Below are 23,738 nucleotides of genomic sequence, written 5' to 3'. Positions count from 1 at the left end.
TCATCCAATCCCAGACAAATTTTGCAAAATTAAAAACCAGTGGATTACATCTACCTACTGTAGTTAAATTTAACAAAAAAGCTCAGAAATTCTCTCAAAAAGGTGTTCTTATTCGTTATTGGTAGAAGTGTGAATAGGTGTAATTCTGATATAAATATCTAACAAAATAGGGGTGCCTGGGTGGCTCAGTCAGTTGAGCATCCGACTTTGGCTCAGGTCATGATCTCATGGTTCGTGGGTTCGAGCCCTGCATCAGGCTCTGTGCTGACAGCTCAGAGCCTGACCCTGCTTTGGATTCTGTGTCTCCCTCTCTCTCTGCTCCTCCCTCACTCGCTCTCTCTCTCTCTCTCTCTCTCTCTCTCTCTCTCAAAAATAAACATTAAAAAAATTTTTTTAATCTAACAAAATAGAATATATGTAGGCACTGTGGCCCTACAAGTCTAGTGTCAAGATTAGATCTGTAGGATAGACTACTAAATATGGAAAATGATGTACGTGCAAAGTTATTCCATTACAATACAGCAAAAGATTAGGTACTACACAAATACTCACAGATATGTGATGGGTTAAACCAATATGAGACACCTGTACCATAGAACACTATGTAGTCTTAAAAAGAATTGAGTAAACTTTTTATGTACTGATACGGAAGACTCTCCAAGGTACAGTTAGTGAAAAAAGTAAGGTGCCTAATCAAGTGTCTAGTGCCATTTGTACCTACATAAACAGGACACCTCTCTAGAAACAAGCACAAGCAAGTGCCCATTTTGCTCATCTCTGGAGAAGGGAACTGTAGCTGGGGGGCATAAACGTAAGGAAGATATGACAGAACACTGACAACTATGAAAACACCCGGGAAATGCTGGTCCATGTAAAGTGCTGAGTCAATAGTGATAGAAACACACACACACACACACACACACACACACACACACACACACACACCCTAGGCTGTCCCAGTGGCATCTTCAAACCTGGAAAATAATAAGAATTCAACTTAAGTTTGAAATTCTCATTATTGACAAACTCAATACAAGTTGACAATGAATTTAGCTGCTCGTGAGGCCGGCGTGTTCCTGGGCTTCACCACAGTACTGCAAACACTGTGCCCTGTAATGGTCAGATTGTACCTGGAGGACCATGGACAGTTCCCAGCTGGAAATTTTAAGAGGGACATTGTCAAAATGGAATGGATTCAGCATCCCATGGTGGGATTAGACCCATAATAAAAATATTTATGTACTCATGTTATTTTAAGTGCTGTTTTAATTTATTTTAAATGCATAGACTGAATCTAAAGCCAAAGTTTGAGAAGACTTTGGAAGACTTAATTAGAGTTACAGAACACAACATAAGTATTACAAACCTTGACAACGTAAATACAATAATAAAATAAAACTGGGAAGAGAGGGGAGTAAAAAAGCAGGAGACATTACATTCCTTCTACACTCTAGCAGAAAGTCTAAAAATACTATCTCACGTTGGTGAATCAGAAACAGAAATGTATCCTTTTTAAGTCTCAATAGTAACTATCAGAAGCTAAAATAGGAATGGCCCTCAAGGAATCTACTCCTGAAATCATTGTTGCACTATATGCTAACTAACTTGGATGTAAATTAAAAATAAATAAATAAATAAAAATTAAAAATAAATAAAAATTTAAAAAAATAAATAAAGCAGGAATGCCCCATTGAGGCTAGAAGTGGAAGGAGAGAAGGTTTTAAATTTTACTTCAGAGTCTTAGGAATGGTTTACTTTTTATAATCTGAGCAGATATTATTTTAGTGCTTATTTTCTTTTTAATTCCTCACTCAGAGGCTAGAACTGTCCCAAACTAACAGATGATAAGAAATAAGACTCAAAGTTTGAAAGATACAGGCTGTTTACCAAAAGAAAAGACTTAGAAATCCATAACAAATGTCTTTAAAAGCTTGAAAGTTAGCCATAAGAAAGAGATTTCAGTGTATTCTATGAAGTTTCATTAAGAGAGAACCAGAATAGGATGTGAATTATGGGGATTCTGACCCTGACTTGCTACAATGAAGAACTGTGAAACAACTGAACTATACAGAGAATATGGACCTCCTTGTTCAGTAGTGAGTTCCTTGTCTCTGGAGGAGTTCAAGGGGAGCCTGGAAACTAGCTAGACACTGACATTTTAATTTTTTTTAATGTTTTATTTATTTTTAAGGCAGAGGGAGACAGAGCATGAGTGGGGATGGGGCAGAGAGAGAGGGAGACACAGAATCTGAAGCAGGCTCCAGGCTCTGAGCTGTCAGCACAGAGCCCGATGCAGGGCTCCAACTCACGAACTGTGAGATCACGACCTGAGCCGAAGTCGGATGCTCAACCGACTGAGCCACCCAGGCGCCCCCAGACACTGACATTTTAAAGATGATTCTGATTTCACACAGAGAGTTACATGATCTAGATTCTAAAAGACCTCCGGGTCACTTCCAACATCTTAATTCTAGGATTGTAAAGAGATCTTCAATTTCTTTAGTAATTTATCCTACCTAGTAAGTCCTTACTTCCAGAAACTTATTTCCATATGCCTATACTCTTAAAATAATGCTACGTTTCTTTGGATCCCTGGGTAAAAGTAAATAACTGGAAAAGGAAATAAAAACACTGAGCATCTTCAGGTGATGGGCATGTCCTGAGTACTTCATGTATATCATTCAATGCTAAAACTAATTGTAAGAGATAGGTCCTTAAATTATTTTTCTATTTTACAGACAAAAAAACTGAGGTTCAAGGAGGTAAGGTTGTATGCCTCAGATCACATAGTCAAATGATTCTGGAGCCTGGATAAAAACCTGAGAGCCTAGCCTCATAACCACTCCACTCCCTGTTTACTGTCTCATGCTGTTCTCTCTTACATTTACTGCTTTAGGGTAACACACCAAAGAAGCAGAGGGGACATCCTTCCAAACCAGACCTGCCTAATTCCAAAACCAATATTCTTTCTTAGCTTCAGTTCTAGCTACCAGAATTAAAAGAAAATGTGAACAGTGTGAAGAAAAAGGCGCTGTCTGAAATCCCATATGTAAATTTAATTTCTGATCCACTGAGCTTAACTTGTACAGTCTATGGGAAACGTACGTGTAGCCTGTGTAGGTAAAGTGCCTGTGTCTTTCAACACTGAATTATTTCCAAATAACCAAAAGAAAAGGTGCCAATCTTTGACAGTTGTTAAAACATACTTCAATACTAACTACTAAAGATTTTTAAAGAATATAATTTCCACATATATAATAAATCACCTGGACTTTTATTGGGAAATTTTTTTATAAAGTAACCTAAATAGAGTAATTAAGAAAGTCAGAAAAATTGAGTTTGGTAAAAACAGCACCACAGCCGGTGGAAACCACTCCTTCTGCAGTCATTCTGGGCTTCGCTAATAAAGTAAGTTTCCTACCTCAAAAACAGAGCTTTAGAAAGCATTATGAAGATTCTTCCTGAGGCCATTAATGTGTCAGCAAAACCACTAGTCAGTATTTTTCAGCAGTAAATCTTTGGAGTCATAATCCTATGAATGAGCACTTTATTAAAGACCTCAAGTTTTTTTACTGCCCGTATTTTTTTTACAATTTTTATTATTTTGGCAGGAACTTCATCCCAAAATGAATGTGTTTCCAAGCCTGAACAACATTGCATCATTTACAAGTTAAGATACATATAAGAAAAGGAATAAGTTCTGTTTTTCTGATGTGCTCTTATAACACATTTTCATTTCCTACTGCTAATCTTCAGGTGTGCATTTTCATAAATAAATAATAAATTCTTCCTAATTTTCAAGGCTTGATAACTTAACAATTACTATTTGTGATTGAAGTTATTCATTCACTGAGGAAATCTGCATAACTACAAATTGCTGTAGTTCCACTGACAAATAAGTTTTAGCATCAGACTGGTATGCAGGACATAGCTGTGAATATACATGTAAAGGGATTATTGTTAACAGCATAATAATTTAATGACCCAAATCCCAGCTTTGCTACTTAATAGCTATGTGAACTTGAGCAAAGTACATAACTTCTTTGAGCACTTAGCACGACTATGCTAATGGTAAGTGATGTATAAACAGTGACTATTACACTATATTGCTGATAGTATTACAGTAAAAAACTGTAAAAAAAAAAAAAGGGGGGGGTGGCTGGGTGCCTGGGTGGCTCAGTCAGTTGAGCGCCCAACTCTTGATTTTGGCTCAGATCATCATCCCAAGGTTGTGGGATCGAGCCTTGTGTCAGGCTCTGTACTGAGCATGCAGCCTGCTTAAGATTCTTTCTCCCTCTCTCTCTCCTTTCCTCCCTCTCTCTCTCTCGCTCTCTAGGCGCGCCTGGGTGGTTCAGTTGGTTAAGCGCCAACTTTGGCTCAGGTCATGATCTCACAGTTCATGGGTTCGAGCCCCACATCAGACAGTGCTGACAGCTCAGAGTCTGGAGCCTGCTTTGGATCCTGTGTCTCCCTCTCTCTCTGCCCCCTCCCCCGCTCACGTTCTGTCTGTCTGTCTGTCTCTCTCTCTCTCTCTCAAAAATAAAGTAAACATTTAAAAAAATGTCTCTTTCTCTCTGTCCCCCCTCCGCTCCTCCCCTACTCCCACTCAAATGCTCTCCCTCCTCTCCCTCTCTCTAAAGTTAAATAAATAAATAAATAAATAAATAAATAAATAAATAAAGTAAGTAAGTAAGTAAGTAAGTAAGTAAGTAAGTAAGAAACCTGAGAGACTTAAACTTCACTCAGAAGTCTTACTGGTAGGTAAGAGATTAAAAGCTAATTTTGAAATAATTTTTTATATGTTGAAAGACAAAGCAGCAAATAAGTAATTATGATTAAGATTCAAAACATACTACTATAAAACAAAAGATATTTTAAAAACTCTCAATATCACTTTTAAGTTAAAATACCAGTATTACTTTATTACTAAAACGTACTTCTAGCTCTGTCCACTAAAAGAAGTGACATCCCAACAGCAATGAGCACACCGAAAGCCTAACTCTTGGCTTTCAGCACCATCCTCCAGTAAAAGGCACCAAAGCTCCCTAAAGAATAGGTTGATTGCAGTTCTGTGGTCTGAAAGACCCTAAGATGTCCTGTGTTCTGTCAGAAAAAGCAAGGAAATGTTCAAAGACTAAAGGGATGAGGTTCAAGGTCACAGAGACCATCCTGAAGGGGCTGCTGCTGCTGGGCCAATTTAGTGAATTTGGAGCACCAAAAAAAATAAAAATAAATAGTCACTGACTATAACAATAAGTAAATAAAAATCCATGTGTCCACAGAACTGAAAAGAAAAGGAGTAAAAAGCTTTTCTTTACAGAAGAATGCCAGCTAATAAGCAAAAGGAGTGGTAAGATTAGAATATTACCTTTTTGCCACCCCTGAGGTAATTAATCCAGGCAAGAATCAACGATGGTAACACCACTTGGTAAAGTCAATGGGGAACAGAAATAACCTGCCAATTATCAGAAATAATCTACCCAGAGACAGCTTACTTAACTGCAAAAGAAAAAAACGTACCTTTATGCTACAAAGAGCAGTGTCAGCAACAAGGAACGATCTAGCATTCATTACTTGCCTGTGATACGAAGTATACACCTTCACCTTTGAACTACCCTTGCCAAAAATATTTAACCTGAATCCAATCCAGTCATTACCTAATTTTAAACCACATCTCCTTTATCACTTGTCTTCTATGCATTTTGTTAACTGATTGCACTGGCTCACTTTCACTTGTGAAAACTCATCGTTATTATTAATCCCATGATCAGTTTCTTTGTCACAAAAATATAAAAATGTGATTGAAGGGTTCTATAACGTTAAAAAGCATATAGTATTTATTTGCATGCTCAAACAAGTTTTAGGTAATTTGAAGAAATCAAGCAATTCATTGTGTAAATAAAGGGTCAGAATTAAGAGATGCTTCCTTTTAACAGTCTCTCTCTAAATAATACCTACAACCCTTGACCCCGCAAGTATACCTCTAGGGTTTTGTCTTACTGATACATTCTCATGCATGACAATATAAGATTATTCATAGCAACCTTGTTTATAATAGTGCGTGGTATATTACCATTTTGTGTTAAAAATAAAAAGAGAAAAATATAATGTAGAGCATGCTTCCATTTGTATTAAAATTAAATAAAAAGAGAGTGCCTGTGTGGCCCAGTCAGTTGAGCGTCCAACTCTTGATTTTGGCTCAGGTCCTGATCTGGAGGTTCGTGCGATCGAGCCCATGACCGGGTCTACGCTAACAGCTCCCTGTTTCAGATATTCTCTCTCTCTCTCTTCCCCTCCCCTACTCACTCACTCTGTCTCTCTCAAATTAAATAAATGTAAAAAACTAAATAAAAAGAACATGTATATACGTGTATATAGAATATTTCTAGAAAAGTATATAAAAAATTGTTAACAGGGGTTGCCTCTGCGAACAACTGGGTGGCCAGAGGCAGTGGGTGCAGGGAAGACTTTCCCCATACACCCTTATGTCCATTTAGAATTTTGAACTTCAGAATGTTGACGCATTACCTATTTGTTCAAAAAAAAAATGAACGTTTGAATTTTTAAAATCCTTAGAGTCTAACTAAAGTAGGGCACATTCTCTACAAACTCTACGTTTAAATGTGTCGTATTTCTTTTTTTTTTTTTTTCTAATTAGACAAAAATGCGTATCAAATGGCCCATTCAGGTCACTGAGTCCCGTGCTGCCCCCCCACCCCCAGCCCGCCTGCTGACAGCAGCCCTTTGAAACTGTGGCCAGTAATGCTAGTGTGCTCGCCCACATCTGGTTTTCAATTTCTGCTTCGTAAACACCATCACAGATGCACACGCACACTTCACATACTGTACCTGGCCCAGCTTGTCTTTCTCTTCAGTGCAGGAGGCAGCTTTTTTCTGCGCTCTGTTTACTTCTGAAACCAGCCTCATGATGGTTTCTCTGCTAGCTTTTGCTTCCATCTCATGGACATTTACAGTCTCTTCAAGAGTAATGATTTGTCCTTTCACGAATGCATTTTCCTTGCACAGTTCTCTAAGCTGAAGAGGAAGCAATTACAGTTGTCCTGTAAAAATGAACAATTTGAAACCACTTCCTCTAAGCACCTCTGATCTACATACCCCACTGACTGCGTGCAAGCAGTCACTGACTAGTGCAAGCAGGGTCCCTCCATGCACTCAAAGGAGCACATTTTCAAAAGCAGCCTCTACACTGTTGTTATGAGCAGACCCACAGATCAAATTAAAATTAATCAAGAGATAGCTACAGGGCAACACAGAGGACAGTCCTGCCAAATGCTTCCCGACAGAGCGAGTGACAGAGCAAGCATCAGCAAGCCCCTGGCTTCAGTAATCTGGGGGAGCTGATATTCTACAGAGATTACAGTAGGTGAGGAAGCAAGGGAGTTCTATTCTGCCCCCCGTCTCATGGCACCAACTGCCTCCAAGGCACTACCTGGCACGGGGCGGGGCGGGGGGGAGGGGGCCCTACGGAGATGAAAGCAGGATTCTCTTTTGAAAAAGAAAATCCTTCTAATTAATATCAGCATAGAAAAATCTGGAATAACACGCTCAAATAGTGGCTATCATTGGGATTAGGAGAACTTTTCACTCTGTGTTGTTGTGCATTTGGGTTGTTAGCTGGAAGCATTAATAAGATTTGTAAGATGTATGAGGAGGGAAAATGAAATCAGACAGGATCCTTGGCCCAGAGGAACAAGCCCCCCACCCCCACCCCACCACCCTCTGCACAGCTCAGTGGGTAAGGCCCTGAGGACGCCCATAGGAAGGGCTGAGACTTCACACTCCCGAGTCAGCATTTGTGTTAGGGCTCTGGGGGGGGAAGTGACCCATCCTTAAGCCTCAGAGCTTTGTCAACGTGGTGCCCTGCTCCCACCTCAGTGCTGTTTCCTCTTTCCTGAGGAAATACTGTTCCGCCTGTGTGTGTACGCTCAGTCCCCAACAGCTTCCAAAAGTCCCCACCTCAGAGGGGCGCTCCTTGGTCAGTCTACTACACTAGCCTCCCACACCTCTAACCTGCTTCCCTCTGTATCTCCACATCCCGACTGGTTTTTTGTCACCTTTTCCTACATGGCAGAATACTAGATATTTATTTCCCCCTCATCTTTATCTCACAATAACGAAAGCTCTAGGAGAGCACAGATTCAGTCTTATCTCGTTCACTGCCGCACCACCAGCACCCAGAACCGTGCCTAGCATATAGTAGTCACTCACTAAATATCTGCGAAATGGACAAATGCCAAATAAGTCTCCTTGGAATGCCTCCTTGGTTTCCTGGGAGTGCACATGCACATTAGGAGAGCTTTAAAAATGAGAAAGTGGAGGCACCTGGGTGGTGCACTCGGTCAAGCATCTGACTCGATCTCAGCTCAGGTCATGATATCACAGGTCATGAGTTCAAGTCTCACGTCAGGCTCTGCGCTGATGGTGCAGAGACTGCTTGGGATTCTGGCTCTCCTTCTCTCTGCCCCTCCCCCACATGTGTGCGTGCAAATGAATACATAAACTTTAAAAGCCAAAATAAATAAATAAACTTAAAAGAAAAATAAAAGTGAGGACACAGCTTTGAAACTGAAGGAGTGCTTTTGTCCCACTTCTCAGGGGAACACCTCGTGAGTGTTGATCAAAACAGCAACCTTTGTGCACCTTGACCAGTGATTTTCTTTTTTAAATACCTGCTCATATATTGGGGATGCTAAAGCCCTAGGATCCCAATATGTGTTTTAAAATACAGTTTCTATCACTCTTCGGGTATGGTGAGGCCAACAGATCCGGAGAGAGCTGCCACTGAAAAAGTCTGTTACTCAGTGCTCAAGAAGAGGGGGCAGGCCACACCACACGAGGCCACACGGGGAACAGCCAGGTCAGTCAGGAGACACAGAGAAGCAACAGATAACAGGGGCACGTCTTTGTGGCAGTTTCCACAGGAAGGAATGAGCAAGGTGGGGTACGCAGGCTCGGGATTGGCTAGTTTGAATAACAGCAGGAGCGCAGGGGCTGTCCCCGCTTGTCTGGTGCCCAGCCCCGCGGTGATTAGGGAAGGGGGGCAGTGGCCCAGAGGGTAGAGCCTGAGAGAGCGAAGGGCTGGGATGTGGGAGTGGTTGGTTTGCACAGGAAAACCATGCTCCCAGGAGCCTCTTTTACAAGGAACTGGTTAACCCTGGGAGACAGTCTCTCCCCGGTCAGCAAGGCCCCACATGTCAAAGCATCTGGAAAACAGAAAATCATAAGGCATAATGAATGCAGCACCGACACTCGGATTAGCACCTGGAGACAGTCTCTGATGTGAGGAAAGGGGGTCGTGAAAGAAGGAGTTTTTTCATTCTCTTTGCTTCTCCCTATCACTTGGCTTTAAAAATAATCCCCCAAATGACCCTGCACAGGGGACTTTGGCATCCAGGCTCCCGGTCACAGGTGAGCAACCGGGAGGGGGCAGAGATGTGCCCAGCATCCTGGAGCTCATCGGGTGGACTCTAGGCCTGGACTATGGAAACCCATCGGTGAAGAGGAACACTTCCCGAAGGAAAATAAGATTATTCTGCAGCTGTCAGCCAGTGCAGTTGGGAAGCTTATTCCTACAACTTTGAGGCATGGTCTTTAAGACTGGCAGCATGGGGGCCCCTGGGGGTGTCAGTTGGTTAAGTGTCCGACTCTTGGTTTTGGCTCAGGTCATGATCTCATGGTCTGTGGGTCAGAGCCCTAAGTCAGGCTCTGCACTGACAGCGAGGAGCCTGCTTGGGATTCTCTGTCTCCCTCTCTCTCGGCCCCTCCCCCGCTTATGCCCACGTGTCCTCTCTGTAAAAAATAAATAAGCTTAATTTTAAAAAGTGGGCAGATGGGGTGCCTGGGTGGCTCAGTCGGTTAAGCAACTGACTTCAGCTCAGGTCATGAATTCATGATTCCTGGGTTCGAGCCCCACATCCGGCTCTGTGCCGACAGCTCAGAGCCTGGAGCCTGCTTCGGATTCTGTGTCTCCCTCTCTCTCTGCCCCTCCCCCACTTGTGTTCTGCCTCTCTCTCTCAAAAATAAATTTAAAAATGTAAAAAGAAATATTTTTAAATGGGCAGAGGACCTGAATAGCCATTTTTCCGAAGATGACCATCAGACACATGAAAAGATGTTCAACATCATGAATTATCCAGGGAATACAAATCAAAGGCACTTTACATCCATCAGAATGGCTAATATCAAAACGATAAAAAATAACTATTGGTGAGGATGTGGAGAAAAAGGAACACTTGTGCACCATGGGTGGGCATGTAAATTGGTGCAGTCACTGTGGAAAAACAGTCTGGAGGTTCCTCAAAAAATTAAAAATAGATTTACCATATGACCTAGGATTCCACTTCTCAGTATTTATCCCCCCAAAATAAAAACACTATTTAAAAACATATATGTACCCATATGTACACTGAAGCATTATTTACAATAACCAAGAGAGGGAAATAACCTAAGTGTCCATCAACAGATGAATAAAGATGTGAGACTATATAAATGTATCATATTATATATCATATAATATAATAATAATTCTAGTATATATATATATATATATATATATATATATATATATATAATAGACTACTACTCAGCCATAAAAGAGAATGAAATTTTGCCATTTGTGACAGCATGGATGGACTTAGAGCGTATTATACTAAGTGAAATAAGTCAGAGAAAGACAAATACTCTGATTTCACTTACATGTGGAATCTAAAAAACAGAACACATGAACAAACAAAACAAAAAGGCTCATGTATATGGAGAACAGAACGTTGTTACCAACGGGGAGGGGATTGGGGGGACAGTGAAATGGGTAAAAGGGGGTAAGAGGTACCGACTTCCAGCTGTGAAATGAATAGGTCACAGAGATGTGGGGTGAAGTAAGGTGACTACAGTCAATGGTATTTAGTACATATTTGAAAACTGCAGGCAAGCAGTTCTCATCACAAGAAAAAAATAATAAAATTTCTGTAGCTTTTTCTGGTGACAGATGGGGACTAGATTTACTATGGTGATCATTTCACAATGTATATAAGTATCGAATCATTAGGCTGTACATCTGGAACTAATATAATATTGCATGTCAATTACACCTCAATTTTAATGAAAAAAGATTGGCTGCAAGGAAATCTGTGAGGAAGCAAGGATATGTAAGGTGTGAAATGAGCAAAGATATGGCGAGAGCCCCAACACTTTCAGGTGCCCTAATGAATCACTATGTGCCAAGTGAATTATTCACTTGATAGAACTAATTTAATCTTACTCATAACCTACTATTAAAGTAGGATTTTTTTTATTTGATTTCAACAAAAATTTAAAAAGTACTTTAGAACTAATCTTAACCTTCTACTCAGGAAGTATCCCAAAAATGACACAGTTGGTTTTGGTTGTGTGTGTGTGTGTGTGTGTGTGTGTGTGTGTTTCTGTCTGTAACTAAAAATACTCTTCCCCAAAATACATTGTTAAAATGAATAATTAATCGTATTTGGCAACCTGAACATATTTTAGACAAAACAATTAAAACTTTGTGGAGGACAAGTAATCCCAAATAATGTTAGAAAGGATTGTGGAATTGAGTCAGAGAGGTGATTAAGGTTTATCTCAGGTCACACAGTCAAGTAATGCTATACTTGGGCTACTGTTCCATTCTCCTATCACCCCCACACTCTACCACAACGTCTCCTTTCATGACACGTGTCAGAATGACCGCTACATTTATCTTCTTTTTCATGTGTATACAAACACCTTTAGAATTAAATCTTCATCTGACGCCTTTTCATTCTTCTTGTCCGGATCTAAGCAGTCACAAAGTTGAGCTAGAAATTCTTCATGTCTCCTGCAATTCTTTGAGACTTGCTTCTTATTCTCCTCATTTTCCTTTAAACACTTTCTATAGGGCAAATTAACAAATAAGTCAAGTTTTAACGCCATACAAGAGATCATTCATCAAAGTTCGAAACTTAAGTTCTCTATAATCCTATCACCATTTTCAACACAATACAGTTTCCCAGACACAGAGCACATCGTTGTCATGCAAGCCCCATAAGGGAAGGAGAAAAGTGAAAAACATCCTGGGTATCTACGCTTTGCAGAAATGTAGAAAAATCTTCATAGCATCTTAGATCTAGTAACAGCAAAGGAAACAGACTCTCTGCCTCTTGTCCTCCACCAGTTAGGATTTGCAGAAGTGGAAATAAATCTCTAGATCACACATGGATATATATAGTCATGGGTCTCCTTTGGGTTTTCATGAGTAAAAAGGACAGTGCTGCTATATTTCTTTTTTTTTTATGTTTATTTATTTTTGAGAGACAGAGAGAGAGCGTGAGTGGGGGAGGGACAGAGAGAGAGAGAGAGAGAGAGAGAGAGAGAGAGAGAGAGAGAATCCAAAGCAGGCTCCAGGCTCTGAGCTGTCAGCACAGAGCTAGATGTGAGGCTCGAACTCACAAACCTTGAGATCATGACCTGAGCCAAAGTTGGATGCTTAACCGACTGAGCCACCCAAACGCCCCGCTGCTATTTTTCTTCTAGTGCATCATCCTTTGTTTTATTTTCAGACATTACACAGTGATCTATAAGGGTTAGTTAGGGCATTCCCTGGTCCATGGCCAAGCATAACTATAATAAAAAATATATCAGGAGCAGGGGATGTTCCCCCTCTAGAAAAAAGAGATGTTAAATCACCAGCAAAGACTATTATTAGTTTTCACACATCCAGAGTTTTTAAAGAGTACTGATATGGGCCAGTCAAGGAAAATCAGTTGATTATGCTCTGCTATGAATATTTCATTTCAAATCTCAGATAGGTTTGCTGAAATAGTATGGTCTATTTCTAATGCTTTAAATGTTAGAGACTAAGAGATCATAAAAAAAATAGACACACTTTAAAGACAAATTAGAATCATTTCAGTAATTTGGTATCATTTTTTCAGTACCCTAGATAATAAACATGATTATTGCTTTCCCTTTTTACCATGTTGAGTGTTTACTGCAAATTCTTTCACTCTATTCAAAGATTAACAAAGCATGTAATTGCATATACTCAAAATCATATCATATTTCTATTTAGAAAAATGTATAACAATAAAAGACTAACATCAGTATATCTCTAAGTTCTTATTTTCAGCATCTAAAAGGTAATATTTAGTCATCTCTCTGACTCATGAAAGGCACAGTTAATGCTATGATTCTGATTGATTTACATGTATGATTCCACACATTCTCTCCAAGATTTCAGTCTTGTTTCTCAATCCTAATGGTTTCTCAATCCTAATGAATCCTAATGGTTCAACCAAATAGGTTGAACTATTTCCACTTCTATTCGCATTTCACTTTGACCCAACAAAGTTCCAGGAATCTACCCTAAGGACATAATCACATAAATGTGAAAATATGAATGCACATGAATATTCATTGCATCTTGGCTTATAATAATTTTTTGAGTAGAACTAACCTAAGTGCCTACAGGAAATAGCAAAGGGAACTGGTTAAGTAAGTTACAATATCTCAGGCAATGGGTATCATGGGCTATTAAAAATGATATAATGAATGCCTTTTTAAAATATCTACAATATATTATTCAGTAAAAAATAGTTCATTACATGATATAATTTATGTACAACTATATGAAAACCTGTCCACCAAAATGTTCAGTATAAACTCTTGGAGAATCATAAGGTCTTGAGTAATTTTAATATTTTTGGCAATCTTCTATATTAAATATTAATATTTAATTAAATAAAATAAATATTTAATTAAATAATAATATTATATTAAATATTAAAAATATTTTTATTACATATCATTTTATTACTCATTTATTTAGTAAATATTGATTGGGTACTTACTATGGACCAAGCCCTATTAAAGATACTCAAGACATAGTAGTAAATAAAACAGATGAACATCCTTGCCCTCATGGAGCTTATGTTCTAGTTGGGAAGATGGACAATCACCAAAATTAATGTATGTAAAATATATACTACATTATTTAAAAAGCTGGAGGGAAGAAATTAAGCAGGAAAGGGGGTGAGAAATATTTGGGGGGAGCAGGGTAAAATTTTAGATGTGGTCACTCACGGAAGACCTCATAAGAAGGTGACTTCTGAGTGAAGATCTAAAAGGAGCAGAGGGGTAACCATGCAATACTTGGGGGAAGAGCTTTCCAGGCAAAGGGATTAGCAAGTGCAAAAGTCCTGAGGTAGGATCACACCTGTTATGTTCAAAGGACAGCGAAGATGGAAAGAATAAGAGAGGGAATGGAAGCAAAACCAGGTCAGGATGAGCCTTCTAGGTCATAGAATATCCTTTGTCTTTACCATGAGTGAGAAGTCATTGAGGATTCTGAGCATAGGACCGAAAAGATCTAATTTGAATGTGTTTATAGGATCACTCTGGCTACGAAGGGCACAGGTGGAAGCAGGAAAATCACTTAGGAGGCTACTACAAAAATCCAGGAGAGAGATGGTAGTCGCTTGAATCAGGTTACTGGCAATTAGGGCAGCAATGGGAAGTACTCAAAATTTAGATTTATTTTGAAGGCAGGGATGATGGGACCTGTTGAAGGATCAGACGTGGAGTGTGAAAAGGCAAGAGGACTGAGGATGGTTACCAAGACTGTTGGCCTGACGGACTAGAAGAATGGAATTATCACTAAAGGAGACAAGGCAAAGAGCAGGAGGATTCTGTGGAAATAGCAAGAGTTTCGTTTCAGCCATGTGAGGTTTGAGATGCCTGTTGGACATCCACATGGGGATGCTCAGTAGGTAATAAAATATGTGGGTCTTGACTCTGAGAAGAGATCTAGGCTAGACAGAGACATGTGGGAGTCACTAGCATTTAGATCATCTTAACGTCATGAGACAAGATCACCAAGAGAGCGAATTTAGATAGAAACCAGAAGACATTCAAGGACTGAGTCCCGGGGCACTCCAGTCTTTGGAAGGCGATGAGAGGAGATGGGAAAAATAAAAGAGACTACAGCAGGGCAGCCAGAGAGGACAGGTACAAAGCAGGCATGTGTAGTGTCCTGGCAGTCAGAAGAAAGTGGTTCAAGGAGAAAGACCAACTGTGACCGATGTACTGGTGGGTCAAGTAAGATAAAGATTGATCATTTAATCTGTAATATACAGTCACTGGTCACCTTAGTGAGAGGTGTCAGTGGAGTAGACCCAAGAGAGGAGAGGAGAAGAACTGGAGACAGTGAGTCTATACACACATTTGAAGGAGTTTTCCTGGAAGCAGAAGGACAAAAAGAGGACAAGAGTTGGAAGTGTTGGGTTTTTTTTTTTAATGTTTATTTTTGAGAGACAGAGACAGAGTGCGAGCAGGGGAGGGACAGAGAGAGAGAGTGAGACACAGAATCTGAGGCAGGCTCCAGGCTCTGAGCTGTCAGCACAGAGCCCGACGCGGGGCTCAAACCCACGGACTGTGAGATCATGACCTGAGCCGAAGTCAGACGCTCAACCGACTAAGCCACCCAGGTGCCCCAGTGTTGGGGTTCTTTTTCAAAGATGGAATAAGTAAAATAAATATCAAGTATCCTATTATTAAAGTTAGTTAAGTTATGACACATAGAATTTTAAAAGTATATTTTAGGAACAACTAGTTCCCAGTTTTGTCTCAATAATTACCTGTTGCCAGAACTAAGTGTGGAAAACCCAGATTTCATGAGTTCTCTGCATAAACTGGCAATAAAATCTAATGAGGAGTGTTCGGGGTGGTCTGGAGTGGTCTGGGCTTCTGGGGTATTTTTACAGCCAGCTTCTGAATAAACACCTCCCTCTCTGTGTACTCCACCACCTCTGGTTAAACCTCTACTTACAGAAAATCTTCCAAATTATGTATATAGGCATTTGCAGCCCTCATCAATTGGACATAAACATGCTTAGGACAAGGCCTTGTTTGTCAAGGTTCCTGGTAACATTGAGAAATGAGCTTGAGCAAAATTTTCAAGACTCCAAAGACATTTGAGGTCAATAACGTTTTTCTCCTTCAAATTGAGTTTCAGGGCCAAAGAAGGCAAAACACCAGTACCTTCAAGCGTGTGTCCTGCTATCAGAAGCTAGTATTTTAACGCTAACTCAACTAACAAATATATCGAAATACCCTTACTCTAAGTTCTCATCTAGTTCCGCAACTTTCTTCTTCAACTCCTGGTTCTCCTTGATTGCGGTGTGAGCTGTGATTTCGGTTCTAATTTTAGAAGTGGCAAGTGCTGCTGATTCTTCTTCCAGCGCCTGAACTCTGTGTCTCAGAGAGGCGAGGAGAGACGATTTTCTAGCATTATTTTCTTTGTAATTCTCCATTTCAGCTTTCAACTCTTGACAGGAGGCTTCTTTCGAAAGCATCTTGGATCGGAGATCTCGAAGCTAACATAGAAAGCCCATAAAAGGAGGAAAAGGATTTCAGTGGCATAAGTTCGAAGTACCTCTAAGAAACCCAAAACCATGGGGCGCCAGGGTGGCTCAGTTAAGCGTCTGACTTTGGCTCAGGTCATGATCTCACGGTTCCTGAGTTTGAGCCCCATGTTGGGCTCTGTGCTGACAGCTAGGAGCCTGGAGCCTGCTTCGAATTCTGTGTGTCCCTCTCTCTCTGCCCCTCCCCTGCTTGTGCTCTACCTCTCTCTCAAATATAAGTAAACATTAAACAAATTTTTTTTAATTTAAAAAAATAAAGAAACCCAAAACCATAATTTCAAATCTCACACGTTTGTACATGACCTAATCCAACTTTTATTTTCCGTTTTTGCTATTTGCGTCTGTATCACCAGATGAGAAATTATGCCTAAAGAATGGACTTCATACTATGTCTCTTTCAAAACCATTGCAGCAATGTCTTGGGGGTGATTCAGTGCCACTCAAGAGACATTTGTGGTGTTTTTTTGCAAAAAGCAATAAAATATTTTGCAATGGTAATTCATTTTCTAAATCTGTGTTGCTGCTATTGCTGCTGACAGACAATGAAACAAGAAACTTAAAATACTTGTAATTTCATGGCCACAAGTGGTTCCTAAGTAGATACAGACTATTTGACATATCACTGTATTTCTTCCACTTGCCTTCTAGATCCTTATTGTGGGCAATAAAATAATAATAATAATAATAATAATAATAATAATAATAACAACAACAATTCCAAGAAAAATATGGAAGAAAAGAAAAATCCTTACAAGATGTATACAAAAGAAACATTTTAACTTATGAATTCTGTGCCATCAAAACACTGAATGATGTCTGTGCCCTAATAGGATGTCAGGCCCCCCCCTAAGAAAACTTTATGAATGCATGTACTGATTTGGAACCGGGAGTATACATGCATACAATTTTTCACACACATACAAGGTATCAAATCATCTCTCGGTGGGGTCCCAGCAGCCTAGTGAAAACACTAGTTATCTCCCAGGGAAGCCTAAGACTCCCTCAGGGCCACCAGGCTATGAACAGAATGGACCTAGAGAGACTCTCTCAAGAAACTCCATAATCGACCAGATTCAGCCAGGAGGGTGGATGGATCCCAATCATCATCCTAGAATCTCCCCAGCCAGTCAGAACTACCACTATCCCAGGAATCCAGAATTCCATCCTAAGAGCTCCAGATTACAAACAGTCCACATTAAAGGAACATATTCAGTAAGATGCCAAAAATGCCCCAAAGCCAAGGCAGCTTCAATCAAAGCCATCAGGTGTCCCCAAGTCTCTCAAGACTGTGAAGCCCCTCTGACATCCAGAATGCAGCCCATGTCACCTCGCTTTGTACCACGGCAAATGCATAACCTTTCAGGAATTCCCTACAAGGGGAGTAGGTGCACCATAACGGAATAAGTATAACCTTCGCCGAAAGTTGTAAAGCTGTTGTAAAGCTGTATCCCCCCCTTCCTGTTTCTTAAAGTTTCTTTATTTATTTTGAGAGAGAGAGAGAGAGCATGCACAAGCAGGGGCATGGGGGCGGGGAGGGAAGGAGAGACAGAATCCTTAGCAGGCTCCACGCTGTCAGCACAGAGCCTAACGTGGGACTTGATCCCACAAACCATGAGATCATGACCTGAGCCAAAGTCAAGAGTCAGACGCTCTTGACTGAGCCACCCAAGCAGCCCATCCTAGCCTATTTCTAATCACCTCTACACTCTGCTTCACTCAATAAGAAACTAAAATGGCCCACTTCTGAGTCATGAAGATGCATAATCTTACCTCAGACTGAGCACATTCAAATTTGACCAAAGTTGCAGCAAGGTCACTTCGAGCACTTTCGGCCACATTCCGATAGTGGTGTAACTGCTCCCTAGTGACCGGGACTTCCAAGAGATGGTCGTAAATTTCCTGACAGGGTTCCCCCAAAAGAGAAAATATAAAGAAGAGTTTTAAACAGTCTTTTCTGTGCAGCTGTAAAAAAACAAGATTAAACACAGAGCATTCTTTGTGGTCCAAACATCTCGAAAATGCTGCCCAGGGAAGTGTCTCATCCAGATCATTTCATTCTCAAAATTCCGAAGGAGGCGGGCGACAGCCCAGGAACGAATGATGTGCTCCCCCAGAATGGCATTTAAGAACTGGCCTTTGCCACTTTAGAAGGCTTCCTTCCACCCAAGTCAAATGCTATTTGACCTCTTTCCAGAACTGATAGAGTCCACAAAGAACTGTCAGAAGAGACGCAGTGTGACAAGGTCCACAGCAAAGAGGGAGTTTTCATTGTCCTTACGTTTCCAGGTAACAAAAATCATCAATTCATCTCATCTTTTGAATAAAGTGTGCCATGTGTTTATGAAAGAGATCATGTGAGTTAAAAGTAAAAGACGGTCCCCTTCGTAATTATTCACGATACCACTTATTCTCAACCTCACAGCCTATCTCAAGGTCACGATGGTGACTCAGATGAATGCAGAACATCGGTGATCGCACGGCAGTGCCTGGGGAGTCTCTGTGGAGACTCAGCTCCGCTGATGGCTGCCAGTGCAGAAATGTGGATCCCAAAGTGGCCAAATTTTTTCCAGTTTTTCAAGCATGTCATATATCCAGACTTTTTGAAGGAAAAATTCCCAGTTTTTGCAACTTGGCAACTAATTTAAATGTTTAAAAAAGAAACACCGTGTGATCCAAATAAACACATCTGCAGAGCAGATTTGATGGGTTTGGCCTGTGGGTCATAGTCTGTAACCTCTGCTTCTGTTTCTGTCTTACTCAGAATTATTCCTGAGCTTGGATGGATACCTCTGCCCACCTCTGTGAAGTTTCCAGGGCCTGTGGTCTTTGTGAAAGACATACAGGAGAGCCATTCATTTTTGAAGAAATACGAAAGGGGTCACATAAAGGAGGGTTTCCTGGAATTATCTGAGAGGCCTCAGGGGACACACTAGTAAAACTGGCTAATGGCTGCCCAGCTACTGAACTGCCAAAGACTACTGTTTGGAAATATTCATGAATGCAAAAGTCATCTCAAAGCCCTTCACTGTGTAACAAGCGTTGTCATGACTGGTGTGTTTCGATCCACAAAATGCCAAACAAAACCTCCAGTGCACTTAGTAACAGCCAGTGTTTGCCAATCACAACATATCCAAGAAGATGGTAGGTATGTACTTCTGGGGAGAAAGCATAAAATGTTTAACTAGATCTAATAAGAGAACCACATCCTGTTCAGCCTCACTTAATATTCAGAAGTAACTTACCCACAGCAATAACCACCACAGCAGTATTTTCTAAAATAGGCCACATGAGGACCTTTGGTCCCTGATGAGTGGTTTGAACCAGGATACGTACAGCACACGGTTTTATAAAATTCATTTGGAAAATAAGTTCTTCGATAGCTATGATTCTTTCTTTCAATGACTAACATCCTTTTTCAGTAACTGATGTAATCATTCCATAATGTCCTTCTTATGAAGGACATACCTCCTTCTTACCTCCTTCTTATGAACCTCCTTCTTATGTCATACCTCCTTCTTATGAACACATAGTGTCCACTGGACATAATATTAAAAGGCACGCAAGACCATTTTAGGTATGGCCCTTCATTTTCGGAGGTTACCCTCTAACGCAGAACACTATCAAAAAGCATTTACATCTTCAAATGTGCACGGGTGAAAGAAACAACCCATTAAGATCTCATTACCTCTGATACTGGAACGGGACCCACACCAGGCAGACTCCTGATTATTGAGTTTAGAAGACAATTGTTGGGTCTAAATCACCCTTTAAATCAAGCAGACTGGAGATTATTCACCAACACATATTTACTGAAAACTTACTCAAGGTCAAGCACTGAGCTTACAGCCTACTAAGAAAAAAGAGCATTTACCAGACATCCTTAATAATGATTATATAATTACAAACTGAAATACAAGCAAGGAAAGAAAGAAGCAGAAAACAAAGGAAACTGACATATGATCAGAGAAGAGGGAAGGAAAGATTTCCCTAAAGAAGTGATGATTGAGTAGGCATTAAATAGGCAAGAGGGGGCGCCTGGGTGACTCAGTTGGTTAAGCGCCAATTCTTGATATCAGCTCAGGTCATGATCTCAGGGTAATGAGATCGAGCCCTGAGTGGGGCTCCACACTGGGCACAGAGCCTGCTTAAGATTCTCTCTCTCCTTCTCTCTCTGTCCTTCTCCCTCACACAATGTGTGCTCTCAATACATTAAAGAAATAGCAGGAGGTACGGAAGCAGGTGCAACACACATCATCCAAATAGCCAGAAGTCTCAGCAAACGTCCTGTGGCAGGATCGTGCTCTGTGTGGTCCACAATCTGAGCAAAGGCAGTGAGGCTGCAGGACAAGAGCAACTTAAGAACAGTGCCCTGACAGGCAGCTCTGAGCTCATTCACATGTTAGTGCCACATCGGCACTAATCTTTTTCAGAATATTCCTGGCTACTCTAACTTACGCCTTCTGCCGTGTGAAATTTAGAATCAGCTTATCAAATTCCCAAAAATCCTGTTGGCATTTTTATTGGGATCGAGTTAATTTTACAAATAAGGAGTACTGACAACTTTTAAATATGGAGTCTTCCAACAGAAGTCCTTTTTTTTTTCCCATTTGTTCGGGAATTCTTTTATGTCTTAGTGGCTGTGATGATTAATTTTATATGTCAGCTTGACTGGGCCACAGGGCTTCCAGATACTTGGTTCAATATATTCTGGTCATGTCTGTGAGAGTGTTCCTGGTGAGGTTAGCATTTGAATCGGTAGAAGACTAAAGCGTATTGCCCTCCCCAGCGTGGGTGGGTCTCATCCAATCCTCTGAAGGCCTGAATAGAACAAAGAGGCTGAGTAAGGATTCTCTGTCAGACTGTCTTCAAGCTGGGACATTGGTCTTCCCCTACCTTTGGACTGAGACTCAGATAGGGGCTTACTCCAGCTCTCCTGGATCTCCGGCATGCTGACTGCAGATCTTGAGATATCTCAGCCTCCATTATGCACAAACCAATCCCTTATCATAAATCTTCATGTATATATTCTCTCTCTCTCTCTCTCCCGTCACCCCACCCCCTGGAGAGAAAACCCTGGAGAACCCACCTGAGCCCTAGAAACACCTCTGTGCTAAGAAGACTCTGAAGTGTGCCACAGAAAGCCATTCCTTCAAGACGCTCTGAGAGAGCTTGACTGAGAAGAAATGAATGGCAGTGGCATGAGAGGACGACAGGGACATGGAGAGACCATGCAAAAGCTGAAAGAAGAATACGTGAATGTATTTCTTTATGACTAAGCTCTTCTCTCTTAGCCCTGAAGTCACCCTATATAGATCCTTATGCAGTGTACATAGCCGTCTCCTAGATACCTCCTGTTTGGTTTGGAATACTTGTTTCATCTGAGTCAAGAGCTTGGTTGCTGTCATGGCTCTTTATTTTCTGGGTTTGTGATGGTTTTCTACTTTACTACACTGCGTTCAGAGCACATCGATTGCATTCTGGGCTGATGCTCACTGGCGTACCCCAGTGTGGTGGACCAGCGTCCACTCTGGATTGGGTCTATTCGGACAGGAAAGTGCTTTGGTATATGAGCCATTAACTATTTTCCCCCCATCATCCTTGTCTATGTTATTTCTACTTCAGGGAAATTATTGAGGTTTTGTGAATGCTCAATTTTATGAAAGTCTTATGGGTACTTGAAAAGAGGGTGCCTTTTCTATCCTTGGGGCTTGGAGCTCAACATCTATCAATTAGATAGATCTACCTTACTCATTATTTTCATTGGGCACTCCTAGCCCAGCCTCATTTCTTTTTTTATTTTTTTATTTTTTAAAATTTACATCAAATTAGTTAGCATATAGTACAACAATGATTTCAGGAGATTCCTTAGTGCCCCTTACCCATTTAGCCCATCCCCCCTCCCACAACCCCTCCAGTAACCCTCAGTTTGTTCTCCATATTTATGAGTCTCTTCTGCTTTGTCCCCCTCCCTGTGTTTATGTTATTTTTATTTCCCTTCCCTTATGTTCATCTGTCTTGTCTCTTAAAGTCCTCATATGAGTGAAGTCATATGATTTTTGTCTTTCTCTAATTTCACTTAGCATAATACCCTCCAGTTCCATCCACATAGTTGCAAATGGCAAGACTTCATTCTTTTTGATTGCCGAGTAATACTCCATTGTATATCTATACCACATCCTCTTTATCCATTCATCCATCGATGGACATTTGGGCTCTTCCCATACTTTGGCTGTTGCTGATAGTGCTGCTATAAACATGCGGGTGCATGTGTCCCTTCGAAACAGCACACCTGTATCCCGTGGATAAATGCCTAGCAATGCAACTGCTGGGTCGTAGGGTAGTTCTGTTTTTAGGTTTTTGAGCCTAGCCTCATTTCTATCCTTTACTCTGTCATGAGCTGAGTCCAACCTCCCATTACTACCGTAATTCTCTATCACCTTGTAGCTCTTGTTCTCTTGCCTCAGGAACACTGGTGCTGAGTTGGTGCAAAGATTCAGAACTTGATCTTCATTGCAAATTGTACCATACAGCATCGCAACATGCCATTACTCATTTCACTTACTCCTTTCTTGCTCTGAATCCAGCCTTTTCTGATAATGAGACCGTGATCCCTGATTTCTTTTTGTTTGCATTTGCCTACATACATCTTTGTTCCCCATTTTTATTTTTAACCTTTCTGGATCACTTCGTTTGAGAAATCTCATATGTAATAAGGTTAGTTTTGGCTTTGTGATCGATCCTAACATTCTTTTTCCCCAACCTGGATGACTCTACTTTACATGTGTTAACGTGACAGATAAGTTTGGTCTTAGTTCTGCCGCATTATGTTATGCTTCTTGTTTTTATCACTCTTTCAAAATCCTTCACCACAAATCTGTTTGCTTTGCTTTGTTTTGTCTGATAACCGGGAAGGTTTGTATCTTTGTTCTAGTTTTGAATTTATAACTATAACTTTAAATAATACCTTTAACATCAGCTAATTCATGATAACAGCATATCTTCTCTTCCTTGCCCCTCTCGTCCCTCCCTCACAACTTCTAATTTTTTATTTTTGTTTTTTTGAGAGAGAGAGAGCACACAAGCTAGGGGAGGAGGAAAGGAAGAGGGAGAGAGAGAATCCCAAGCAGGTTCCACAGCGAGCAGGGAGCCCAACACAGGGCCCATGGCGGGGCTCCATCCATGACCGCGGGATCATGACCTGAGCTGACATCAAGAGTCAGATCTCCTCTCCTTGTTTGCTGCATCTTTCTTGAAGTCCTGAATCTCTGCTTTCTGAACATGTTTCCGGTACGTGTTGGCTTTACT

General features: G+C 40.7%; 1 protein-coding gene across 3 annotated transcripts in view; it reads right to left on the bottom strand.

Moving 5' to 3' along the window:
• Nucleotides 1–23,738, bottom strand: part of CCDC170 (coiled-coil domain containing 170) — a 102,358-nt gene that overhangs the window by 41,746 nt on the left and 36,874 nt on the right. For 2 of the 3 annotated variants that reach the window (XM_023254512.2, XM_019831394.3), the window contains exons 2-4: nt 18,204–18,332; nt 11,761–11,905; nt 6,850–7,035 (exon numbers count right to left, since the gene is read on the bottom strand). In XM_023254512.2, the coding sequence (XP_023110280.2) occupies nt 6,850–7,035; nt 11,761–11,905; nt 18,204–18,271 (399 nt within the window). In that variant the 5' untranslated portion in view covers nt 18,272–18,332. Of the gene's footprint in view, nt 1–6,849; nt 7,036–11,760; nt 11,906–16,128; nt 16,386–18,203; nt 18,333–23,738 lie in introns of all 3 variants that reach the window. The other variant, XM_023254511.2, reaches the window with a different exon arrangement.

Source organism: Felis catus, chromosome B2 (genome assembly GCF_018350175.1).
Source record: "Felis catus isolate Fca126 chromosome B2, F.catus_Fca126_mat1.0, whole genome shotgun sequence".
Lineage (NCBI taxonomy): Eukaryota > Metazoa > Chordata > Mammalia > Carnivora > Felidae > Felis > Felis catus.
Note: the sequence above shows the minus strand (reverse complement) of the source record. Positions and strands in the feature narration are given on the sequence as shown.